At 44.3% G+C, this 24186-nt stretch overlaps 2 protein-coding genes and 1 pseudogene across 3 annotated transcripts; all 3 read right to left on the reverse strand.

Moving 5' to 3' along the window:
- Positions 1–83: 83 nt before the first annotated feature.
- Positions 84–10380, reverse strand: LOC101767744 (probable inactive serine/threonine-protein kinase scy1). Of its 2 annotated transcripts, none has more exons than XM_004970327.3 (21): positions 10043–10380; positions 8750–8848; positions 8196–8347; positions 7959–8031; positions 7391–7513; positions 6968–7076; positions 6526–6605; positions 6303–6384; positions 5976–6115; positions 5741–5851; positions 5526–5642; positions 5336–5425; positions 4855–4908; positions 4673–4747; positions 4058–4133; positions 3838–3937; positions 2898–2967; positions 2329–2402; positions 1895–2004; positions 992–1240; positions 84–710 (listed from the first exon to the last, which is right to left on the reverse strand). In XM_004970327.3, exons 1-21 carry the CDS (start codon positions 10166–10168, stop codon positions 346–348), a joined length of 2475 nt encoding a protein of 824 aa, XP_004970384.1. In that variant the 5' UTR covers positions 10169–10380; the 3' UTR covers positions 84–345. The 2 variants fall into 2 exon arrangements, with proteins under 2 accessions (XP_004970384.1, XP_004970383.1); XM_004970326.3 differs by having other exon boundaries at positions 1889–2004; positions 10043–10379.
- A 1968-nt stretch (positions 10381–12348) lies between these two features.
- Positions 12349–14875, reverse strand: LOC101768416 (trans-cinnamate 4-monooxygenase). The gene is made up of 3 exons (XM_004970328.4): positions 13944–14875; positions 13663–13796; positions 12349–13291 (listed from the first exon to the last, which is right to left on the reverse strand). The coding sequence occupies exons 1-3, from the start codon at positions 14858–14860 to the stop codon at positions 12693–12695; spliced, it is 1650 nt and encodes a 549-aa protein (XP_004970385.2). The 5' UTR covers positions 14861–14875; the 3' UTR covers positions 12349–12692.
- Positions 14876–20354: 5479 nt separating this feature from the next.
- LOC101768033 lies at positions 20355–21915 on the reverse strand (annotated as a pseudogene).
- Positions 21916–24186: the final 2271 nt, after the last annotated feature.

Below are 24186 nucleotides of genomic sequence, written 5' to 3' on the forward strand. Positions count from 1 at the left end.
GCTCAAGGGTGGTACTGTTGTATATGTTACATGTCAACCATAAGTATACGCTTAATCTTAACACAAAAAGGGAATTGTCAAAGTAGTAATCAAGCCAAAATAAGGCGAGACCAGTATATTAATAATATCGATTCAAGATGACTCTGGCTGTGATGTACATACATCTTCTGGAGCTACTTAATACACAACGGTAAAACAAGACTAATACAATGGTCAAAATCGTGTCCACATAAATGCTTTGGCTAGTTTACAAAGAATGGTATCCTGGACAGACCAGAAAGCAAAGGGGGAAAAAAACAAGAGGACAACTTTGCATTCTTATACAACACTTGATATCATAAGACGTCACATCCCAGTTGAGGATGTCCTTCCTATTCTTTGAGCACCAAGTTTTGGTTGTGCCGGCTTTGTCCCTCGACCCCTACCTGATGACGCTAAGGGTCTAGCTTTGGTTGATGGTGGAGGTGCTGCAATCGAACCCCATATGTCGTCACTGTTTGCTGCGGCCGCCTTCAAAGGCTTCCCAGATGATTTTGGAGCGGGTGCCGCTATTGTACCCCAGAGATCATCCTCATCATTATGTGACGTTGATGGTTTGACGTCTGCAGACTTTGATGCACTTTTGGGTGGTGCAGCAGCTATAGGACCCCATAGAGGATCATCTTCTGATTTTGGCGCTTTCAGTTGATGTGATTTGGCTGAGGTTGCAGCTGTGTTTGACAAAATCAATAGAAGAAAACAAGAATTAGATGGTTATTTAATAATCAATTAGCTCATTACCATCACAAGGATGTATACTGGAAATGTCATCCAATGTGAAGTTGAGAAGTGGGTCAAGGGGCTATATGTAATTGACACATAGGGAGGTAATTTCTCATTATGATCTTAGCAACAATACTAAGTAATATCACCTTTTACTACTGTTTTTTAATGAAAGTTGATGACACAGCTGCGTGAAACCAACCAATGCACTTGACAGAAGCAAACTTACCTGCTTGCTTTGGTTGCACCACTGGACGTTTCTGAGCAGCTTGTATGTTGGATAGAAGAGAGGGTGATGGCTTATCGTCAAATGGGTCTACATCATCCCATCCTTCTTTATCGCTGCCATTCTCCTCATGGATATTACCATCATCGAGCTCACCCCATCCATCTACTGAAGACCTTGCTGATGCCGGTGCAGCATGATCAAGGGAGCTGGATGTGGATGGTGCATGCCCTACAGTAGAAGCTTGAGTACCTGTGGCAATAGAATTGATTCTCAATTGTAGACCTTTCAAAGTGAAGTTTAAGTAGGGGTATTCACAGTCAAAACGTAACAAAAAGAAGGCACTCTTTGTTTTAGCTTGCAGCTTGTGGATTGTAGCGTGTAGATTTGTTACAATCTGCAAGCTGAGGAAAGTAGATTGTTGGATTGTAACAATCTGGTCTATGGATTGTCACAATCTGGGACTCAACCTGGGACCTGTTTGTCTCAGCTTGCAGATTATTAGATTGTAGCAATCTGCAAGCTAAAACAAACAGGGCCTAAATACTAGGACAGATGTCTGGAATGTGGCAAGAAGGTACTATAGGTATACCACAAGGTTACGATTCAAGTATAATATGACACTATCAATTCTTGTTTGTCAAGGTTAGGATTAAGAAAGTACTCCCACCATTGATAGGTGAGACTTCTAAAGTTTGATTTATATGAAAATCATATTGGAAGATTCATCCATTTATTTCTTTAATAGTAGTCAAATGCATAACAAAAATCGCTAGTCAATAACGACAAATAAACAAGTATGGTGGGAGTACTTTCTTAATCCTCTTTCCAGATATACTTTATGCAAGTGAGAAATGTGGTGATTCTTAGGGATTAAAGCAGTTGGGAGAATAAAATTACCTATACCTGGAGTGGCAGCGGAGGTTGCTGAAACTTGCGAATTACTGGCATTTGCAGTAGATATTGAGCCATGATCAGAAGGTTTACCCTTTTGAGTAATAGAGCTCATGGCCCACCTGGATTCAGACGAGTTTGAATAAAAAAATCCAGTAGAACATTAAATTAGACTAAAATAACAAATCATTAGCATTGGGGTGGCTTCTTAGAATCAGCATATGTTTTTCTACTGTTGCGTAGATTTTGGACAGCACACAATTGATACACGCATGTAAATATATTACTGGCACTCAGAAGTTTATAATGCATTTAGGCCAAGCTTTCAACGAGAAAATAACTAGTTACTGGTGTAGATGATTTGATTGAGAACCAAGCCACCCACCCAAATTAATAAAGAATATTGTGTCCATTTTGGCAGCCAACATAGAGGCAAGACAGCTTACCCAAGTAAACTGGCATTTCCAGGCTTTAACTGAACACTAGTACTTTCAGCCACCATCATGTCTCCCGTGGTAAGCTATAGTACACAAAATTAAAACATCAGACAACATAAGAATAGCAAATTGACAGAACATAAAGGTAAAGTAGAATACTTCTACTAGTAAAAATTACAGAAGATGACCTTATCCCAGAAATAATGTAAAAGGAGCAGTTCCAAAAACAGTAAAGCACAAAAGCCCTTGAATCAAAATGAACAAAGTTGGAATAACTAGCTCAAAATGCAAATGAGATTTCTGAGGATCCCTTCCATTTATGGTAGGATCCAGAATCAATTGCAGTGATGCTTTTAGAATATGTGTTTTTAATTGGCATTATCCAGATGTATATTTTTATTGATTTTTACCTTCTGCCTTAATCACGTCTTAAGATAAGAGATGCTTCAGAACATAAAAAAAAATACAATCTATACTGCCTGTCGCTAGTAACCCACAAGAATTGCAAAAATATTAGTAGGCTAAAGTGATCCAGCAAAGTGGATATAGATCATAAACAACAAACTAGATATGGGTACCTTTTGATGGTGTTGCTTAGCTATTTGTAAGAATTGATCGGTAGCCTGAAAAGCCTTGGTTCGCACATCACTGTAGAAACATCACATGATTTGTTTTAAAGACCAAATCACCAAAGCATCATGCAGAAAAGTACAGTTCGAAATGCAGTGTTACAAATGGGATGCAATTAACCATTTTGGAATCAACCGCCTGCCACCTAGATTGTTTAACTTCATTTCTTACTTTACAACTTCTATTCAAACTGGAAATGCACCCATCAAGCAAATTTATTTTAGCAACTGTGCAGAGTGCTCAAACAATGTCTCTATCTTTGTGTGGTATGCTACTGAATCATGGGCCCGCAGTTATCACAGAAAGTTGTAAGCAAAACTTGCTTCACAGGGGCCAAAAAAAAGAACTCTGATGGACATTTGATGGTACTATATCCAAACATGGAATGAATAGTGCCATGCATTCATGTTGGCATGATTTTATTGCCCAACATCGCTCATTAGCCTAGCCTTGCTTGGCAAGGTGAGGCAAGGCAAACCTTGCTAAGTGAGGAGAGCCAATCTCTCTCTCCCTCTCTCTCTCCCTCTCCAGCAGCAGCAAGGTGAAGGGGTTGGGCTAGTAGCAGTAGACTAGTAGACGGCAGGCAGTAGCACAGGGTCGGAGGAATTGGTGATGAGAAGCTGTTGGGCTCAAGTGTGGTGATGAGACAAAGACTATTACCTCATGTCCTTCCTTTCGCTTCTTTTGTCTACAACATATGTGTGAGAAATGGGCCAACTACAATTGTGAAAACTTCACCAAAACACATACCCTTCACGGGGCCCAAGACCTGGTCTAGCGCCATAAAACCTCACGCTCGATCATCTCACAGATCCCCAGCAATTTTACAGGGATGAAGCATGTTATTTAAAACATGAAACAAGGAGAATGTAGAGACTGAGGTTGTACCTATCTGGGTCAAATGTGAGGACAACAACGTTAGGCAGGATGCGAGTTGCAATTTCTGTCATCTCATAGTATGAACTAGTGACACTCAGTGCCATGATTCCTGCCATGAAGCAAGAGTAAACAAATGTCAGTTATGGTACAAAGCATGCACACTTGCTCTGATACTTGTTGCTGGATAGATCTAAAAGTACTAAAGCAGCACATCTGCAAAGGTATGTACCAGCTGCTCTGGCCGGAGGGAAGGTATCTCGTAATGCACGGACTGTGAATGCATTGATCAAGACTCTTTTCCTGGTCTGTCAGATAACATAGCCTTGTCAGCAAAAGAGGCAAAGATTATGCTAGAATAGCACATAATCCATCTCCAGGTTAATATAGATATTGTTCTACTTTTCACTTAGGAGCGAATTATAGATACAGCCACACAGGAAGTTTTCATCATATTTTTTTTTCTTTTTCTTTATCATGTTTCCTCAGCAGTAAAATAGTGCTGAATACCCTTAACCAGGCCTACAGTCAGGTCAGCTGTGAAAACCAGCACTTTTAACATAAACATGAACCTTGAACGTGGAAGCAAAAGCTTATACACAATACCTATGGATTCATTTTTTTACTGTATTTTGTGTTTAAAGCAGAATTAGAGCATATGGATTTCCAGAGTAAAAAAAATGCTACAAACCTTTCCTTTATGCACAACTGACACATGTTAAAAATAGCTAATTTCAGAGAAATTCCATAATGCCATGTGTTCACCATGTCTAACTAGAACATAACACATTCAAGGAAAATCAACAAGGAAAACAGGTAACACAATAGTAGTATCTTTGGGACAGACCCCATCATTCATGTGGCTTGCAATGTTGCCAAGAAGAATTGTAGTGTTTGTCCTGATTCCGGGATCTTCATCCACCTGTAACAGACAGCAGTGCTTACTATAACTGCAGTACAAAACTCATCAAATCTAACCAGGTATAACAGAGTCAAAGGGCATCTCAATCAGAAGAGAACAGCACCCACCTGTAGCTTAGAGAGATACTTCAAGAGGGATCCTGAGATTGTTCGCTGAGATAACTGCAGTATCAGGCCAGACAATTAGTCATCAGGGAACATAGTTTTCAGCAGAAAATAAAAAGGACTGCCTGAGGATCTAAAATCCCAGGAGGGCAATTTGGTATGTGTTATGTACACGCTCCTGCATCTAAAGTAAATGATAGGAGTAAATCAGTAGTCGGAGTTTAACCCTAACTTTGGATAATATTTAACCTTGGAAAAAACACATTTCCAGAACAAAACTGAACACATGCCAAAATTGGTTACCAAAGGAATACATGTAAGGTTTTTGATTTCTTTGGAATATAAATCATGGCCAAGTAAATGATAAATTCAGAAAATTTTGACAGAACAGTTAATACTTTTTCATAGCTCAGGTGAATGATCAGATTTTAACTACATCTCTCGATGATAGACCTATATGCTCAGTAGGATAGAAGCAACTCACTTTTGGTGCCAAAACAAGCATCGACTTCAATGTCAGTTCACGAATAGAAACAGTAGTATCGGAGAAGCCAGTGGCAACATGAGGAAAAACCTAAAAAAAGAGAGAAATTATTAGATATATTTATGCAGAAAATGTTCCAGAAACACAAATGCAGATGTCCAATTGTCTGTATACAAAAGAGATTACATACTTGTTCATCAACAGTTTGAGCTGACAATGATTCCCCAAACTGATCTATGTGCTGCAAAAGACAAGCTCGGATAGCTCTGTCATTGGAGGCGAAAAGCTTGACAATAGTAGGCAAAACCTGAAAGCACCAGCATTATCTATTAATCAGACTATTTGATGTAACATAAAACAGCGCTGACCATAACAAATCTATCAAAAGTGGAAATAAAAGATCACCTTGATACTAAATTGGTCAGCTGGAAGCCAGGAACCCATCTTTAACAGAACAGTTAACGCTGGAGCAGCAGCTGAACCAAACTCAAGAGAAGAAGCCAATACAGGGAGCAACTGTGCACAAAGTAGTCCAGATAATAAGCACATGATCACCCAGCTGGTTGGGAAAACTATTAACGAAGGTAGAAAGAATAATCATGTATGGATGAATCAAGGGAACTCTAGATTTTGAGGGTACCTTTTTTAGGACTATCTCACGAGGAAGCTGTTCAGCTATATTTGGGAGTTTCCGGAAAAAGCTGTCTTTCTCAACGCTGTCTTTTAAATTAAGAACTTCCATGAACTGGATGGTCTCAACTAACTTGTTTTGGAAAAACTCTGAAAACAAAGAGCCAAAGACATTGTTTCAATTTTTTAAAAACTAATGCAATTGCCGTCCACCTTGTAGGGTACAATATTGTAATAAGACTGAGGCACTGAGCACTGAAGAAATGTATTGATTCAATAAAATTCCATTGGAACCCCAAAAAATGACTAAATGACAAGAAAAAAGGGTTGAACTTACCACTGTTATCAATAAGTTTTGAAGGATTTAATCTACGAGAAGGTGTGGAATTCAAGAGCCTCTGGTAGTCTGGAAGCAGAGACTGCAAGGGAGAAATAGTAAATAACTCATCAAAATGACAAATGCATAGAAACTTCTGCAGTTAGACCAGTGGGAAACTCCAAAACCAATAAAGGTTAGCACATTGCGAAATAAGTTCCTAAGAGAAATTATGCGAGCAAACCTTTGGGATTGAAGCAATATTTCGAAGGTCTTCTGTTCTAGCCAACTTTGCTCCAGAAAAGAGTTCATAAATTAAACACCCTGTCATAAGTGTCATGTTCTCATTATTTCAACTTTAAGGAAATAGCAACCAAATGATGAAGAATTGAAGACCACTGAAGGCAAACAATAGATAAGTCTGAATGGCATCAGTTTATCAATTCACACTTTGATGTTTCTGTTTAGTTCCTTGTGCCTTTATCTATAAATAATCCAAAACCTCAGTATTACTTAACATAAAAGATTAGGAGCTATGGATACAAGTGCAGACAAATTTCTCCCATATAGTAAGTGCTAGAACACAATTTCTCCCATACAGTAGCCAACAAATCTATAGGCCTAATCACTGCAAGCATGCAATGCAGGAGCAGGACAAGGAACAATTAAGAGTTAGATATGCTCACCCAGTCCCCAAGAATCAATGGCCCACGGAGGTGATTTTCTAATTGAGGCCCAGTCTGACTTTGTCAGCTCCATCGGCTTGTACTGCGTTCCAACTAACCATTCAAATTGCTGCAAAAAAAACACAAAAATCAGAACAGCTTTTAGATAAACTCAAACATTTTGTTATTTTATGAAGGAATTATTTATAAAATCCATCTTTTTCATCAATTTCTATGGTACTAATAGAGATATTGAACCTGATTTCTAGGAACAGCCTAAGTAGACCCTAACAAAACAGGTGTAGAAATTTAAATAAAACAAGTTTTCAAGCTTTAATATATTTTATAGCACTATTTGAATATTCACCAAATGATATAGAAGAGGGAAGCATACATGCGATACATATAACTAACATAAATAAAGGTGTGGGATTAAGTCCTTACCAACATGGGGCTACCAGAGACTTCATTGTTAGCATCAAATTCTGACAGAACATCAAAAGCATGAAGCTTCCAATCCAGAGTTTGTGTGACAACTACACTCGCCAAGCATACATTCCCATGAACCTGAATTGATCAAGTGATGGCAATCAGGTCATTTAAGAAACAAAGCATTTCCAGCCTTTGTAGTTTCCAATTATGTGTTAACACCGCACCGTTTTAATTTGACTGCACTATATAATCCAATGATATGTGTACAAGGCACCCACATCAAATAATCAAAACAAGGAAATGTCCTAGATCGAGACTCGAACAGTAAAAAAATAATCATTTTAAGAATCACCTCTGTTGCAAGCAGCATACACGAATACAGACCCACATGCTTCATAATATTGTTCCATCATTTATAACTAAATAAAACCACAAGTAAACGCCACAAAACAACCACAAGCAAGAATGGATGATGAGAAATCATCAATGCAAAATCTATGAGTGAATATCGCAAAGCAACAAATTATGTAAGGTTTTAGCCAGATTGCAATCTTCTTCAAATCTTAATGCAGGGACTTACAAGCTTGCAGTCATTATTGAGAAAGCTCACAGCTTTCGATATCTGGTGAAGCCCCCATGCAAAGTACTCATCCCTGCACCATTATTTATTAGCCACCGTGGCATGTAGTTCAATGAAAATAAATAAACAAATAACAGGGGTGAATCAAAATATATTGATAAAATGCCAGAAACTACAAGATTTTTCTTAGTGAATGAACATTTTGATGAACACAAAAGTACAAGAAGATCATGGTACCTCTGGGTGCCACCAAGATTCAGTTCCTTGAGCTTTTCGGAAAGTGGCATAACAGGCTCTGTTACAATATAAATTGTGTGCTTCATGGCAGGTCCATCAGGAACTTCTGATTCAGTACTGTGTAAAAAGGATAAGATATTTGGATGCCGCACCTGCAGTAGCCACAACAGCAGTAAACTGACTTAGCAGATATTGGGAAACAAAATAGCAAACTTACCAAAGAAAAAAATTGTATATTTCAGAGGTGCTCCTTCTGATGAAAGTAAGACAACAGAAACGATGCGATATGCTGTGGGCAAAACAGCACATAGAAGTAATGCTGAAATATCACAAGAATCTTTTTCTTCTTTTTTGGCACAAATTGCTGCCTTCCATTTGATCTAGAATATTTAAGGGATTGTCCAGATTTTCAGTTAAAAAAAAGGCTTTATTGCCACCGGGATTTTTTTTTAAGCCTTGACATTTTGCCACAACAGACTGCACATTAAGTCTTAACTCTTAAATTTACAGCACTATAGATCATCAAAACCGAATGACTACAGTTATTAGCATACCGTTCGTAATCTCTTAACACCATTGCGACCAGCAACCAAGTGTCTGTCCTGAGGGTTGCTCCCTGACAGAGAAAAAATTGACACAGGCGATCCATCATCCTGGAGAAGACAAGGCAAAAATAGTGTTGGCAAGGGCATACATATCTAACAAAAATTAAGACAAAATAATCCTTTGGTGAAAAAAAGAATAACAGCTTAAGAAATCAAAACTGCACCAGAAAAATCAGTATTAATGGTAGACCTAGGATGAATAATAAAACTCTATCAACTGCTGATAATCACCAGAATCATAACATGACACACGATCTCTAAACTTCTGCATATTTGAAAATATATTAACCATTACTAAGATTGCAATTCATCCTAGGTTTGGTAATTATTTGCTTTTATCATCTTCTCAGCCTACTGCTGGTGTGATGTAATAGTGAAACAAGCTGTGTGCACCAAACCCTTTGTAGAGGCTCAAACTTGCTTACAGTTTCTAAAGAACTCCAAGGTTGGACCAAAAGAATCTAAAAGGTTTTGGGTAACTCCACACAAGCAATGAGTCAGTTGCTGCCAAGTATAGTGTGAGACCTTCAGGCCAAAATCAGTTATTGCAATACTCGCAGTCAACATCGCAATCACAGGCGTCCCAAGGCATCACATCCCAGAAACCACCTCATACCCGTACACTCCAATAGCACCAGATGAAATCAAGAGCATAGCTCCAGATAACAAAAATATCATGAAGAAACTTAGATATAACACCAAAAACTCAAATGCAACGTAAGTGCTGGTAGCAGTAATATCCTCATTATCCTTGAACCTCACCAAGTTGGATGGCATGCTGTGGCACGTGAGCTCCACAAGAATTACACAATCAAACCAGCATACCCAGGTTTGAACAACTGCACACAACTATCCTGCAAAATGTAAACCAAATACCTTCCATCCGCTAAAACCAAACTAACTCGAGTCAACTCTACAATGAATCAACCAATTGTGATCCTTAGAAGCTACTAAATCTAGCAACAGTCCAACACAGTCGAAACCACACCAAAACAGCACCGAGAGCTCAACCTGCTACAGAGCGCACGGGCCACAGCCCACAGAACACCCTCACACGCACACCAAAATACACGCTAGCATAGCGCACCGGATTGTTCCAACTCGAAGTCGACCAACAGAACCAGCGATACACCGAACAGTTCCAGCCTACGAACCTAATCAGCGACACAGCGAATACCTCCGACCAGCCCTACGGGGGATCTGATCGATCGGGAGAGACGGGGAAGAGTGCGGACGGCGTACCTTGGAGGTGCCGCGGTGGTGCGTCCATGAGCCCCAGGCGGAGGCGTAGGGCTCGCCGATGGTGTAGGGGAAGTCCTTGAGGCCCGATCCGGATCCCGCGACCACCTCCTTGAGGAACTTGAACATTTTGCTCTACGCCTCCGGTGGTCGATGCCCCGTCGAATTCCGGCGCGGCGCTTCGTCCGCCTCGATTGCCCCCTCGCGTCGGTGGGTGGTGTCCCGCGCGCCGACGCGGCGAGGTAGATCCGGGGCGGTGGACAAGTAGCGTCGAGGAGGGTGAGGTGAGAGGAAGGGGAAGAGGAAACCGGGCACGCCGGCACGACGGGAGAGGGGCCTACCTGGAAGAGGGGGTCAAAAATATTTGCACTTTTGCCCCTTCCCTTGATGATTAGAGAATCTGGACACGGACAGAGCGCATGGCACAGCTCATTCTAGCAAGAAAGTGCAATGCAAGTATTTCGGCACGACAAGTTGCATGGTTTGCAACTTTGCAATGACCATGCACATGCTAGTTGTATTCCGTGCATGTACCGAGGCATGGACAAGTATTGACAAGGGAGCTTCTTCAGAGAAAAGATGCAGAGGAAGCATCAAGCATGTGCTCGAAGAATTAGAACAATAGTAGAAGCTAAACCTCGAGATTTGTGCTCAAAGGTTATAATTTGGCACTGACCACTGAGGCAATAGTATTTAAATTTGTTTGATAATAACGCTTCTGCCAACTTGGTTCAATGCGGAGCTCGGAAACATTACTTTTTTTATACCCATTTGTTTCGAATTGTAGACCATTTTAACTTATCTAGGTTAATAGATATTATTATGAATCTAGACATACACTATATTTATATACATAGCAAAAATTATGCATAAAAAAGCCACAACGGCCTACAATTTGGAACGGAGTGAGTATAAAACAAAATCTAAACAGAGCCTAATATGGTAAAAAAACACTTTAGGATCAACATGGGACCGCAAATAATAGCTTATTTCATATTATTTGCGGTTTTAGGATGGACTTTTACTATATGGGTACTATACTCCAACTTATATAATTTACAATGGAAACAAACAGGATCTTAGCCATTTGGAAGATTTGGCATTTAGGCATTGAAATTTTTTCGCACTCGTCGTCCAAAATTTAGCTTCCTATCCATCATATGAGCACAACTATCTACTACTTTTCTCTTTTTTTCTCTAACCACTATCTCTAGGTACACGGTTCTTCATAGTTAGAAATATGGTCCTATATACTTAGACAACATACCAACATCGCGAAACTAAAGCAAATTGGAGGGGGTGCGCTTGGCTTGTGGGTGCATAGAGTTAATATGTTATTGGTAATATGGTGAAAAATTTACCTCAATCACTGTTTTGCATTTTTTTAATGTAGCTTCACCCCTGCCATGGATGATGAGGGGTTGGCAGTGTTTGCAGAATAGCAAATATGTAGGCAAGACTTTGGGAATAGGAGAACCGCTAAGGCAGGTTAACACACGCAACAGGGAATGAGCAAATTCAGGATCAATCATGATGAGAAAAGGAAAAAGAAGTAGAACTGGGCAATGGGTGGTTAATTTAATTTTATTGCAATAAATCTCTCTGTATTAAAGTGTATTCTCCATTTGTCTATGGCTCCATTTGTCCGTTGAGCCACTAGATGCGGACTATTTTGGGTTTACGACCCGATTGACCGGCAACTCAGTTGCATGCGAGTCCTCGCAAACCTACTTGACTCGTGCCTACCTCCTGCTCTATCTCCCCATATCGCCCCCAACGCCTCCCGTTAGAGAGGCTAGCTGCTATGCTGGGACACACCACTCTATCCCACCATAGTCGTTTCCATTCTCATCTTTATGATGACAATATAGCACTTATCCTCATTGTCGATTATTGTTGCCGCCATCGTCCACATAAGAATTTCACCGTTTTCGCCATGCCACCATGACAAAAAAAACATTGGCTGCGAAAATACTACAACTATATCACATACCGCAAGACATGGGCAAGAATTATGGAGGGCTAATCACTAAAAAGTTGCCTTCACAAAATTTATGAAATTAGCTTATATTTTGATAAGTATGAAATTAAGGAAACACCAAACCGCCCCGCGGGATAATGCATCCAGCTACCAAAAAGACAGTTAAGAGTTAGGAGAGACTAAACATCACAACCAATGTTGCCTATGCCAACTCTTGCTTTGCTTAAACCAGAAGAAAACTGCCATGATATCAGTACTATTTTGGAGAAATTGGAATGGTCTATAGAAATTGTATTGTTTACCCCAAAGTCATGCGGAGACTCTGCAATAATCTGAAAGGAAAACTGCATTGCTTCTGCCAGAGCTCTGGGAGTGAGCGGTAAGTGGCATGTGTGCGTACATGCTTCTTACTGACTCCAAAAACCTTGATACAGACTTGGTTATTTGCAACGAGTTTTTTTTTTCAATTGAACGCTGCATTGAATAATTATCAGATCTCTACATTTCATCCCTTGTTTTTTATCTGTCCAACCCTCTCTTGCGATTAACATTTGTCTGAATATTTATCTACTCTGAAGAGATAGAGAGCTACTATATAATTAAGACAGCCAAGAGATGGAACAGAGCATTCCCACTCCGGAGCATCGATCACACACGGCCAGCTCTTCGAAGCTAGAACGCTCTCGGCTTGCACACGATGGTGGAGTGCTTCAAGATGTGGAGGCTGAACTGGCCTCCCTTCTCGGTGGTGTCGATCTTGTCCTGGCCAGGCGGCGGCAGCAGCTCGAAGTTCTGGACGAGGCGTCCGATGGTGATGCCGAGGATGGGGAGGGCGAGGATGATGCCGGGGCAGCTCCTGCGGCCGACGCCGAAGGGCAGGTACCTGAAGTCGTTGCCGTTGGCCTCGACGTGCCTCTCCTCCTCCAGGAAGCGCTCCGGCCGGAACTCCTCGGGCCGCCTCCAGCTGTCAGGGTTGTTGGCGAGGTACCAGGCGTTGACGAGGATCTTGCTCTCGGCGGGGACGTCGTAGCCGCCGAGCTTGGCGTCGTGGAGGTTCATGTGCGGCACCAGCAACGGGATAGCCATGCGCAGGCGCAGCGTCTCCTTGATCACGGCCTGCAGGTAGGGGAGCCTGTGCGTGTCCGGCTCCGTGATCTGGTGGCCGGGGCCCAGCGCCGCGTCCAGCTCCTGCCGAAGCTTCCGCTGGATCTCCGGGTGGTTCACCAGCTCCGCGATCGCCCACTCGATCGACCACAGCGTCGTCTCGATCGCTGCAGAGGCACAAACAGACAAGAACGAGTGAGCTACTGCTGTCAGTTGCATTGCAGCTCCGACTGTGATAAAATTGATCGATTATTTTTGTAGCTGTGATGAAAATTGCAATGCACGGACACTGTTGACACTGGTTGGTATGTTGGGCTATCACGTCAAGCGTTTTTGCAGGTGTTGTAGCCTTCTTGTCAACACAAGTGCTGTAGTACAGTTTTTGTTGCAGAATGTTCCTGGGCCTCACATGGCGCCATCGTTGCGTCTTGGAAGTGCATGACAGAAACTTCTAGTCTAGGCTACTAAATTCCAGGGACAATAGTCTTTTGCCATGCTAATCCTGAAGGGTGATTAAGTTAGTCTGTACTGCACGTACCTGCAACGTTAATGTTCTCGACGATGTAGAGCACGTTGTCCTCGTTGATCTCCCCCTTCTGCTGCGCCTCCAGGATGTGATCAATGGCGCACTTGAGCCCGTTGTTGTCCATGGCCTTGGTGCTCGCTAGCTTCCTGCAGAAACACCCACCATGTGAGCACATCATATGATTTTTCGTCAGAGTCGCACGGTGCTTGTTCTGTTTGTTCCGGTTGCTCTCCCACTTTCTCTCACTGCCACTAGTCCAACGAAATTATGGAATGGATGAAGGAACTACTCACTTCCTCTCCTCGAGGAAGAAATCCTTGAAGAGCTTGAGACGTGTCTCCTTGACCTCCTTGCAGATCCTGAGGTAGCCGCGGAGGAACGGGCGGAGGATGGGGATGAAGTCGCCGTAGTTGTACTCGAAGCTCTGCGCGAGGCGGCTGCGCTCGCCGTTGAGCGCCCTGAGGCGGAGGAAGAGCGGGTCGTCCATGCTCTCGAACCGCCGGTCGAACATGATGCGGTACATGTTGTTGTACATCATGAGCTGCAGGCGTCGCCGGAGCACGACGCCCTCGGTGGCGGCGCTGGGGTCGGCGCGCACGTCGTCCACCACGGCGGCGGCCTCAGCCTCCCACCCGGCGCGGTACTGCTGCACGACCTTGTTGGTGAAGAAGGGCACGGTCATGATGCGCCGCATCTTGCGCCAGTGGTCGCCGTACACGGTGAACACCATGTCCTGGCCCTTGCCGGTGAAGATGTCGAAGACGACGTTGCGGGTGCGGGAGCCGAACTCGACGCCCTGGGTGTGGAGCACCTCCCGCGCCAGCGGCGGGGAGGAGACCACCACCAGGTTGCGCTGGCCCATCCGGAGGAGGAAGATGTCGCCGAACCTGCGGGCCAGCGCGGCGAGGTTGCGGTGGTTGAGGTCGTCCCCGACCTGCAGCCAGTTGCCGAAGATGGGCACGGGGACGGGGCCGGGAGGCAGGCGGAGCTTGCGGCCGCGGAGCTTGGACACCGCTATGGCGACCACGACGGACGCGAACAGGCCGATCAGGAGCTTCTCCGCGAAGCGGAGGTCCATGGCGACGAAGCCGGGATGGATGGCGGGCACGCTGCCCTCTTCACTGTTCTTGTGTGTCTCTGTTGTGTTGGCGCGCTGGAACGGCGGTTGTTCCTGGAGAGTGTAGAGTCCAAGGGACACGTCCGTGCGCATATAAAGGTGAGCCGGCGGGACGACAGAGGAGTTGGCGTTACAATTGACGGCGATGCGGTAGGTAGGGCCGTAGGGGAGGACCGGAGGGGGTTTGGTGGATGCGGCGTTAGTGAGTCCACGGTCGGGGCCCACCGGCAGTGAGGGCGCTGCGCTTGGTTGGGCTTGCAGGGTGTGTACCAGAGTGGAGGAGATGTGTGGCCAATGATTTTTGGGGTTTGGAGTAGCACAGAAAAGGTTTTTTGGTGGGTAGGTGAGAGCTTCCTTTTGACTCTGGTCCATGTTCCAAGTGTTTGGTTGTTATTTTTCCGTTTACCTTTTTTTTCATGAACGATACATAGATGTATGAAACTTTATGTTCAATAATTGATCCCATATGATGGTAACTCATGATCCCTTGCTCGGTTAGAGCTCAAAGGAATTGATAGGTTATATTCGTTGAATAGACAAGAAAGACAAATGAATGACAGTAGAACTATATAAATATAGAGAAGGACGATGTTTGTTATCAAAATAAAGAAGAGTAAATTGCACCAACTATATAATAACTTGTTAAGTGGGTGCAAATTGGTCCAACAACTTATAAAATGTTCAATCTAGTACAATAACTTGTCATGTGGGTGTAGATTGGTCCAGTAACGTGAAAAATGCTCAATCTAGTATAATAATTTGATAGCTTGGTGTAGATTAATAAAAAACTTGTAAACTGCCCAATTTAGTGCAATAACTTGTCAAATTGGTACATCCGCAGTCCAGGTAATATAATAAGCAACCTATTTTCTAATGCTGGGTCAGAGTATATTCGCGTCCGAACAAGTCATTGAGCATTATTTGACCATTAATATTCGTGTCGCTATGGTAATGTATTCACCCAGAACAAGAACTTTATGTTTTTAGGAAATTAATGTTATACCTTCGTATTAATTTTTTTATACAATAATTTAATTTTGATTAGGAATATTTAATTTCATATTCAATATTGATAAATTTGCTCACACTATTTTATATGTTTGATGATATGCATTTTTGTTTAGCTAAAAAATAATATGTTAATATATACTAACAATATCTTTTAGAAATTCGACATAAATATTTTTTTAAATCTCATGTAGTTTTTTGAAAAGTAAAATGAGCAAAAATAATAGAAATAGACATGGTTCTTTTACAGTTGAATACATGAGGAGAAGCACAGAAGAAAGCTAAGGTCCAAAGATCTTTCTTATTTATTTTAGTCTTTTAGTAATGCCAATTGCATAATTCTTAAATTTGATTCAATTTAACTAATGAACAAATAAGTTAAGCACCGTTGAGAAGCAACAGACATGTCACGATTAACGATAAAAAAACAGAATTATTGATTGCAAGAAAATTTGTATGTCCATGCACTTTGCTTAATACGTTGTCATGTAACGTTTGGACTGTAGGTGCACAAATTTGCTAAGTCATTAAGCTAACTTGAGCTCTTTACAAGTTGTTGGACTAATCTGCACCCACCTATCAAGTTATTATATTGAATTGAGCATTTTACAAGTTGTTGGACCAATTTGCATCCACCTATTGTATGGTGGGTGTAATTTACTTAGTAAAGAACTATACATAATATAAAATCAAATTGTTCAGAAAGGGGATAAGAATCTAAATCCGCATCACCTAAAGAACACAATAAGAGAACTTTATATTTTTCATTTTTATAGTATATATATTTGGTACATCATAGTAACGACGTCCGTAAAGAGTGGTTTGGTGAACCCGGCACCGGAGGGGTAGCCACAGCCATTTGGCATCGCGGCCAGCCACAAATCCAGCATTCCAAGCAGCCGTGCAAGACTGCTACGCGTCACTCGCTCGATGTTGTCCGCTGCTTCCTCGGTGAGTTGGTGGCCGCCCATTTCCGCAGACACTGTGCATGGGCATGTCTCTGGTGTTCCGTAGAGTGTGATGGATCTCTCCGGGGCTTTTGGTTTACGTGGTGGAACGATCGGTTCGTTCGTCCGTCTCAGATCGTTCTCGGCGAGGAGGTTGGGTCGTGCTCGTGCATCAGGTCGGGTTGGCATTTTGCTTGTCCAGCCGGCCTTTTGTGGGTGCACCGTACGTACTCCATGGCTGTGCTTGTATAGAAAGAGTAGTCAGAGAGTGATCGATGTTCTTGTTTTGTGGGGCACATGAAATCATTATTAGTAATGTGTACCTAAAGTTTGGTAATGTTTAACTACACGTGACAAACGGTGCTGCTTATTTGTGACAGGATCCAATATAATTCTAAATATTGGGGGTGCAATTGGTTTATGCTAAATCACTGTGCCAGAAACGATTTGTGCTGCCACCTTGATTTTTTACTGCTAGTGGGCAAGATTACCACCGCCAGCACAAATGGTCAAGTGGCCAACCCCGTTAAAACCCGTCACATTTGTACTGGCGGGTGACATAACCACCCGCCAGTATAGATGGCCTCCATCGGTGCTGGCGGGTACTTATATCACCCGTCAGCACAAATGCATTTCGCATGTGGACCCAACTCCCTCGGTATTTATCTCTTCCTCCTCCTATCTCTCTTCTGCATCCTCATATCTCTATCTTATCTCTTTCCTCTCTCACCTTATCTCTTTCTCCTGCAAGGCAGCTACACCTGAGGCTTGGGCGGGTGGCACGGCGTGCCCCGTGTACGCGTGGACCCAGCTCCCTTGGTATTTATCTCTTCCTCTTCCTATCTCTCTTCCGCATCCTTACATCTTTATCTTATCTCTTTCTCCTGCAGGGCAGCTGCACCTGGGCCTTGGACGGGCGGCGCGGGATGCCTGGCGGGTGGCCGGCTCGGGCGGCGGGGATGCCGGCGTAGGTGGCCTGCGAGCGGTGCGGCATGCCTAGCGCAGGCGGCCTGCTCGGGCATGGCCTGCAGCGCAGCAGCCGATGGCCGTCGTCGGCGGCGCGTTCAGCCGGCGGGGCAGCCTCGGGTGGCAGGTGCAGCCTTCTGGTGGACGGCGAGTGCAGGGCCAGCGCGGGCGATTGTAGCGAGCAGCGTGGGCAACCCAGGCGACACGAGTGGCGGTGCTGCGATAGCACGAGCGACTACAACCATTTTTTTTATTTTTCCTAAAAATATCATTGCTGGTGGGCCTTCTAATCGCCCGCCAATACGAATCATATCTTTGCTGGCGGGTGTCCACCTGCCAGTAGAGAGACCATTTCTGCTGGTAGTGGCTTGCTAGCGGGTGCCAGACCCGCCAGCAGAAATTGGTTTTGACCGCAAGTGGAAATGTTTTCTGGCATAGTGAATATTGATTCTTACATACTCACCCTATCCCAAAATAAATACACTTCTAGAGTTTGGATGAAGAGATTAATGTTAGTGAGAAATTATATATATATACCCTATAAAGATGTAATCATTACACTTTGGGAAGAGAAAAAGTAGAAGAAGATAACCTAAAGTTAGGTGATCTCATTTTTATATGTGCACTTATTTTAAGATAAATTTTAAATTATAAAAATGTACTTATTATGGGACGGAGGGAGTACGGGAAGAGCTTGAAGTGCCCATTTTCCGAGCCTGCATTTCACGGTGAAACACACAGGACAGGACCATGGTCGATGCATACATGGCACCTATGTATAATGAATCCACGTGTACAGCTGATAGGTGCCATCAATACGAAGGAAATGAAGGAGAATCGCACGACAGCACCAACTACAGTTGCTTACGCGAGGAGCATCTGTGATCACCCGTGACGTTGCTTACCAATAGCAGCTGTAGTCACCCGTGACGCATGGACTTTGTGTGGCCGTCGTCTGACGCCATATGTTCTTCGAACCAGCTTTGTATGGGCGCCGGCTGGCCGTCCGCCCGTACGTATTTTTTTGGTTGGTGGCACAGCGGAAGTCCGAGAAAATAAACTGGTAGGTTTGCATCCATCTCGCGCAGATACTAGCTAGTCCATGGAGTGGTCAGTGATGACACCTACCGCCACGACGCGGACACTTCCGGGGAAGGGTGGTTAACCAACCAACTAATCCAAGGAAGGTTCCAGACTGCTAGTCTGGGCTAACGAGGTAACAAAACAGCTCCTCCGATGAGCGTAGATGTAAACTATTTTTCTACTTAATACAATGATGCGCGACTTTCCTGCATATTCGAGAAGAAAAAAAAATCTAACAAGGTAAGGATGGGGATGGCATCGTTTCTATTTTCTTCCGACATGGTCCTGAGGTGATTGACAGCATCTCGACACGCGACGTCGCGGCCAATGCTGGCTCCAGATGCTATCTTACACCCACTGTGACTTTAGCAGACGACGATGTTATTCACCGGTAAAGAATTGGCCTTTAGTCCCGATTGGTAAGGTGCAAATCTCCCAAAAATCCATTCGGGATAAACCAATCGGAACAAAGGGGGTCCTTTTGTCCCAGATCACTCAATCGGGACAAAAGACCAACCTTTTATCCCGGTTGGTAATACCAACCGGGATAAAACGGGTCACCACGGCAGGCGCTGCAAAAAAAAAGAAGAAGAAATCCCAGGAGGCCTTTTATCCCGGTTGGTGTTTCAAACCGGGACAAAAGGCCTCTCAGGGTCTTTTTTTTCCACTAGCCTTTGCAACCAGGATAAAAGGTTCCAGTAGGTGAGCCCCCCACCAGTGACCAAGCTTTAGTCCCGGTTGGTGAACCTTTTATCCCGGACCAACTTTAAACCGGGACAAAATGGGACGCATGGAAGGTGAATTTTTTACTAGTGATTGGTCATCGTCTTAGTTATTCGTTAATGTAGATCACTATTTTAAATCTTCGGCTAAGCCATTTAGCGATATGCCTTCAAACAACTAATCGCCGGCTAAATGAGGCTACAGTAGCTATATTGAATTAGAGAGCAAATAGTTGGACCCTTATCGAACAGCTATATGTGGAGATACCGGTAGCTACATCCGAAGATTTAAAACCCTGATATAGATGCTCTTAGTGTTTTTTGGTCTTCTCAAGAGTAATCATGTTTTTGCTTTCAAAAAAGAGTAATCATGTTTCCTAAGCTATGCAGAGAACTTATGAGAGTATGAGGGAAAGAAAATCTTGAAACAAATTTTAGGCAAGCACAAAACTCGTCAAAGATCGCTGGTCAATATAATAGCGCAGGACCTGTATCATCCATCTCGTGAAAGATGATTTCACAAGACATGCAAAGTAGTTCAATATCCCTGGGTCTAATTCTTACTAGTCATCAATAATAGGCCATATAGCATAGAGAAATAAGCTTTTCTTTTTTGCTCTTTTGTTATCATTTCCCCCTCCAATCTCTATGTTTAACAATATTTATAGGATTATGATTTTGTATGTTTATACATGTTTTAATATTTTTAAACTTAATTAACAATCTGTGAAATATAAATCAAAATTCTGAATAAACTAGTACAATTTATTCAAAATGTTGAAGTAGTACATCCTCAATGTTGAGCTTTTTAAAAAAATAAAAAATACAGTACCGTGTTGCATCTTTTTTATACAACGGTGATCACGCTTTTATTGGCTGTGAGCCTGTGAGCCATGGTAGCTTCATCAGCTACGTATACGTGCACATTATCCATCTCAATCGAGATCTAGATAAAATGTTACGTGAAACATCCGTATAACTATTTTTGGCGAGAATTTTCCCTTTTCTCGATCGTCCGATGGTAGCATCGGAGTTGAAAGTTCGGACGCTAGCATCTCCGCTCAAAACTTGAGACCAATGAAGAAAGATTACACGGGATATGTTACTGAGGAGCTAGCCACGCAAGGAGCGCGGCCCGATCCATCTCATAACCACAGAGGTTTCTGCACGCATGGTAGCTCACGCCGTGGGGCAGCTTCTCCAGTGATCTGCTAGCAAGGTTCAACGCGAAGATCGCACATGTGCTGACGGTTTCCCCGACGGTGAAGATGAGCGTGCCGGTCTTCTCGCCGAACCACCGCAGCTTGATGGTGTTCCAATTTGTCCTCGTCACTTCGATCTGGGGTACGGCGATGCTTATATCACCGGCGGTGCTGTCGTAGTGGACGCTGCCCTGAAGCTGTGAGATCAACGAGGAGATTACAAGGAGTCGTCTTGCAACGAACCCGGTTGCGACGAAGCGCAATCTCCCGTCCGGCGACACGCCCAGCACGTGCTTGTCCAGCTTACAGTTCTTTAGCGCGTAAGGCACCGAGCACACGTCCATGGTTGCCGCCGCCGCCATCGTACCGTCATCGAGCCGCACGCCAAACGTAGGCCACGCCGCGGACCACGACGGCCGGGCCTAGCCGGCGGAGCACATGGCAGCTGATCTTGACACCGGGATTGTTGCCTTCTGCCCCCCAGCTGCCGGTGTCCGACGAGTAGGACCGCAGTGCTGTGGAGCCGCGCGGCGGTTGTAGACAAGGAGGAGGCGGAAGAAGTCCGTCGAGCGCGGCGGCACGCCGTCGAGGTCGTCGCCGGTAAGTATCGCGCATGCGTAATCTCCAGGAGAGTCCTTGCCGGAGAGGGTTGGGAGCACGGCCGCGTCCCCCGTCATGGGGTTCCACACGCAAAGGGCGAGGCCGTCGGCGCGCGCCTCGCGCCGGAGCTCGAGCACCAAGCGGCCGTTGCGGGACGCGATGGGGCGGGCGTGCTCGAACAAGGCGCCGCCTTCGTGGATGAGACGGGCGCCGCCGCCGGACGGGCCTAGGAGCAGCGAGGTAGATGCCATCGGGATGAAGCGCAGCTGCGCCCCCACACGCACGGAGTGGCTGACGCCGTTCTGCTGCTGGTGGAAGAAGCCGAGGGCGAGGCGAGGAAGGAATCTAGCGGGCGGTGGCAGGGCGCGGGAGATGGCGGCGGCGCGCGCGGCAACCACGCGGACGCGGCCCCAGTGGCGGCAGGTCGCGGCGCAGCGCGACACGTCGGCGGCGCCCGAGACGCGGGAGAAGATCCCAAAGAGGATGTCATCGGGCAGATTGGTCGGAGGCGCACCGCCGCCAACGTCAGATGCGAATGCGATACGGTAGCGGCGTGACAGCCACCCGTCTGTGTACGGACTTGCGGCGGGATGGGCGCTGGGTCGTCGCACAGGCGGCATCACGACGGGCACCGTTCAAAAGTTTTGGAAAACGATGCCAAACAAGGGGTGCGTGGCACATATTTATTCAGCCGTGTAGCAGGTTACGAGTTGTCGGTTTACGACTACTTCCCGTGTAGAATCACAATGCTTAGCACAAAAATAGTTAGAGTTTTGTTAAGTATCCGTTGACATCCGTTGACAGATTTGGGGGAGAAATTTGTCGAATTTGTTATTGTAGGACTCAATTTGAGATTCGTGTGGTTCTTCTTCTCCGGCGAGCTCCTCTTCTTCTCCAACAATGGCTAACTCCGGTAAACTCGGTTCAGGTTTGGTCCTGACTGTAGAGAGATGCTTGGGGAGGCTGTCGGCATGGCGGAGGAGGTGGGCGGAGGGTAGGACGGTGAGGTGACGGGGGCACCGCCGGCCACGGTGGTTGAGGATGGCGGTTGGGCAGAGCTTGGTGCGGGGGCATCCGATTCAGCCGGATTAGGGAGGGAGCTGTCGCGGGGGCGGCAGCTCCATGCTATGGCGCCGCCGGAGCCAGGCTGGGCGGAGGTGGGGGAGCGCGTCCTTAGGCAGAAGCATGCGGCGGTGTCAGGCACGATGTGGAAGGGAGCGGATAAAGTAAGAAGGAAAAAGAGAGCCGTTAATTGTAGTCAGAAGGTCAGAAATTAGATAGATTTTTATGATCAAATCTGTCGTCAGATAGTTAGAGGGATATAGTTACTGCTCGTTGGACTATCAAAGGAGATATTACTTTTGATAAATGATGAATAATGAATTATTAAATTTGGAAGAAACAAACCGAACTCCAGTAGCATCTACAATACGCCCAATCCCTAGTCCAACTATTGTATTGGGAAAAATGTACTCCACCAAAACACTCTCTTTTCTCAATACTAGTTCTATGCACGTCCAGCATGCGTGTGATTTTTTTTAAAATATCTAGTAAATAAGAAATTAAGTTTCACTGCAAATCTCAATGCTTTTTTTTGCCTTTTTAAAACTCACGTTACGTACGTGGATCCTGAGGCCAACACAAACTTGTGTTGCCATTGCATACTCCCTCCGTCCAAAAAAAATTGATTTTTTAGATTTTTCAGACATATTAGGGGTGAATGAAAAAGATGCATGTACCCTTAGTTAGTTCAACTTGCATATAGAAAATGGAGAATAAAAAATGAAGAATATTTTCTCCATTTTCTATATGCATGCATAAGATTAAAATCCTAGAATGTCATTCTTTTAGGACAAATTTTGAATGTTAAAATATCATTTTTTGAACGGAGGGAGTACGTGACTAGAAAAATGCCATACGTTGCTATGGTGAAATGATAATTGGATTTTTGAAACTCGTGGATTTTTTCCACTTCTATCACTATATCTTTATTGAACTCCGTGAATCTCTACATATTTGCTAGTGCGCCATTTCATACTCATTCATTTCTATCCTCTTCTACTCCAATATATAATTAGATTCCCCAAACATGTTTTTTTTCTTTTCAAGCTGATAAATAGTCCTAAAGTTTGAAAAATAAACATCTAGCTAGAATTTGTTTCTATAAAAAACTTCATGCTATGGATTTTTTTAATACCCGTATAATAAAAGGAACGCGACTATATCTATTGCCACGCATGACTGATGATAGTAACCGGTTGGCTTATGGGATGTGCTGGAACATTCAAATGAGGTCGAATGCGCTCATATAACACAAAAAAAATTGTAGTGCAAGTGGTGTGCTTCTTTCTTGGGAAGCCTAAAACCAGGGTTCAAAACCCTTCTCGCGGTTTTTGTTGAGAGTTATTCAGGAGAGGTTAGTGTGGAAAAAAAAAAGAAACCGAGTTTTTGGATTTGGAGAGTGCTCCGGATTCTGGTCCGTCCGTGCGCAAGGTTAGCGTGGGAAAAAAAAATTGACTTTTCGGATCTGGTCCATCATCGGTGCGTGATTCAGGAGAGGATAGCGTGGGGAAAAAAGAAACAGGTGGAACCAGAATTAAAATTAGGTCCAAACCTAAAACGGAAATGCTATAAGTCGTACGTCCGAACACGAGTCCTCCCGTCGGATGGCTACATGGCCCAGTTTGGTCCAAGCGTTCTCTTCCACTAGACACTTCCACACGCGGTCTCACGGAAGCCTTCCCTGCCTCATCCCTTCACCCACCGCTCCTTTCACCCAACAAATCTCTCTCTCCCTCTGGAGCCAGGGAGTGGGCTTGGCTCCCGACCGCGGCAGCCTCCCCGTCGTCGTCGGCGTTCGCGCCCACCCAGGCCGTCGCCCCTTCTCCTAC

The sequence above is a fragment of the Setaria italica genome, chromosome V (genome assembly GCF_000263155.2).
Source record: "Setaria italica strain Yugu1 chromosome V, Setaria_italica_v2.0, whole genome shotgun sequence".
In the NCBI taxonomy this organism is placed as follows: domain Eukaryota; kingdom Viridiplantae; phylum Streptophyta; class Magnoliopsida; order Poales; family Poaceae; genus Setaria; species Setaria italica.

What these genes read in the sequence shown, in the direction of transcription:
- LOC101768416 (XM_004970328.4), bottom strand. Translation starts at nt 14,860, where the DNA reads ATGCGCACGGACGTGTCCCTTGGACTCTACACTCTCCAGGAACAACCG. An exon ending in TTCTTCCTCGAGGAGAGGAA is followed by an intron (nt 13,797 to 13,943) that starts GTGAGTAGTTCC and finishes GTGTTTCTGCAG; the next exon opens with GAAGCTAGCGAGCACCAAGG. An exon ending in CGAGAACATTAACGTTGCAG is followed by an intron (nt 13,292 to 13,662) that starts GTACGTGCAGTA and finishes GTGCCTCTGCAG; the next exon opens with CGATCGAGACGACGCTGTGG.
- LOC101767744 (XM_004970326.3), bottom strand. Translation starts at nt 10,168, where the DNA reads ATGTTCAAGTTCCTCAAGGAGGTGGTCGCGGGATCCGGATCGGGCCTC. An exon ending in GTGTTAAGAGATTACGAACG is followed by an intron (nt 8,348 to 8,749) that starts GTATGCTAATAA and finishes TGGCTACTGCAG; the next exon opens with GTGCGGCATCCAAATATCTT. An exon ending in AATCTTGGTGGCACCCAGAG is followed by an intron (nt 8,032 to 8,195) that starts GTACCATGATCT and finishes ATAATGGTGCAG; the next exon opens with GGATGAGTACTTTGCATGGG.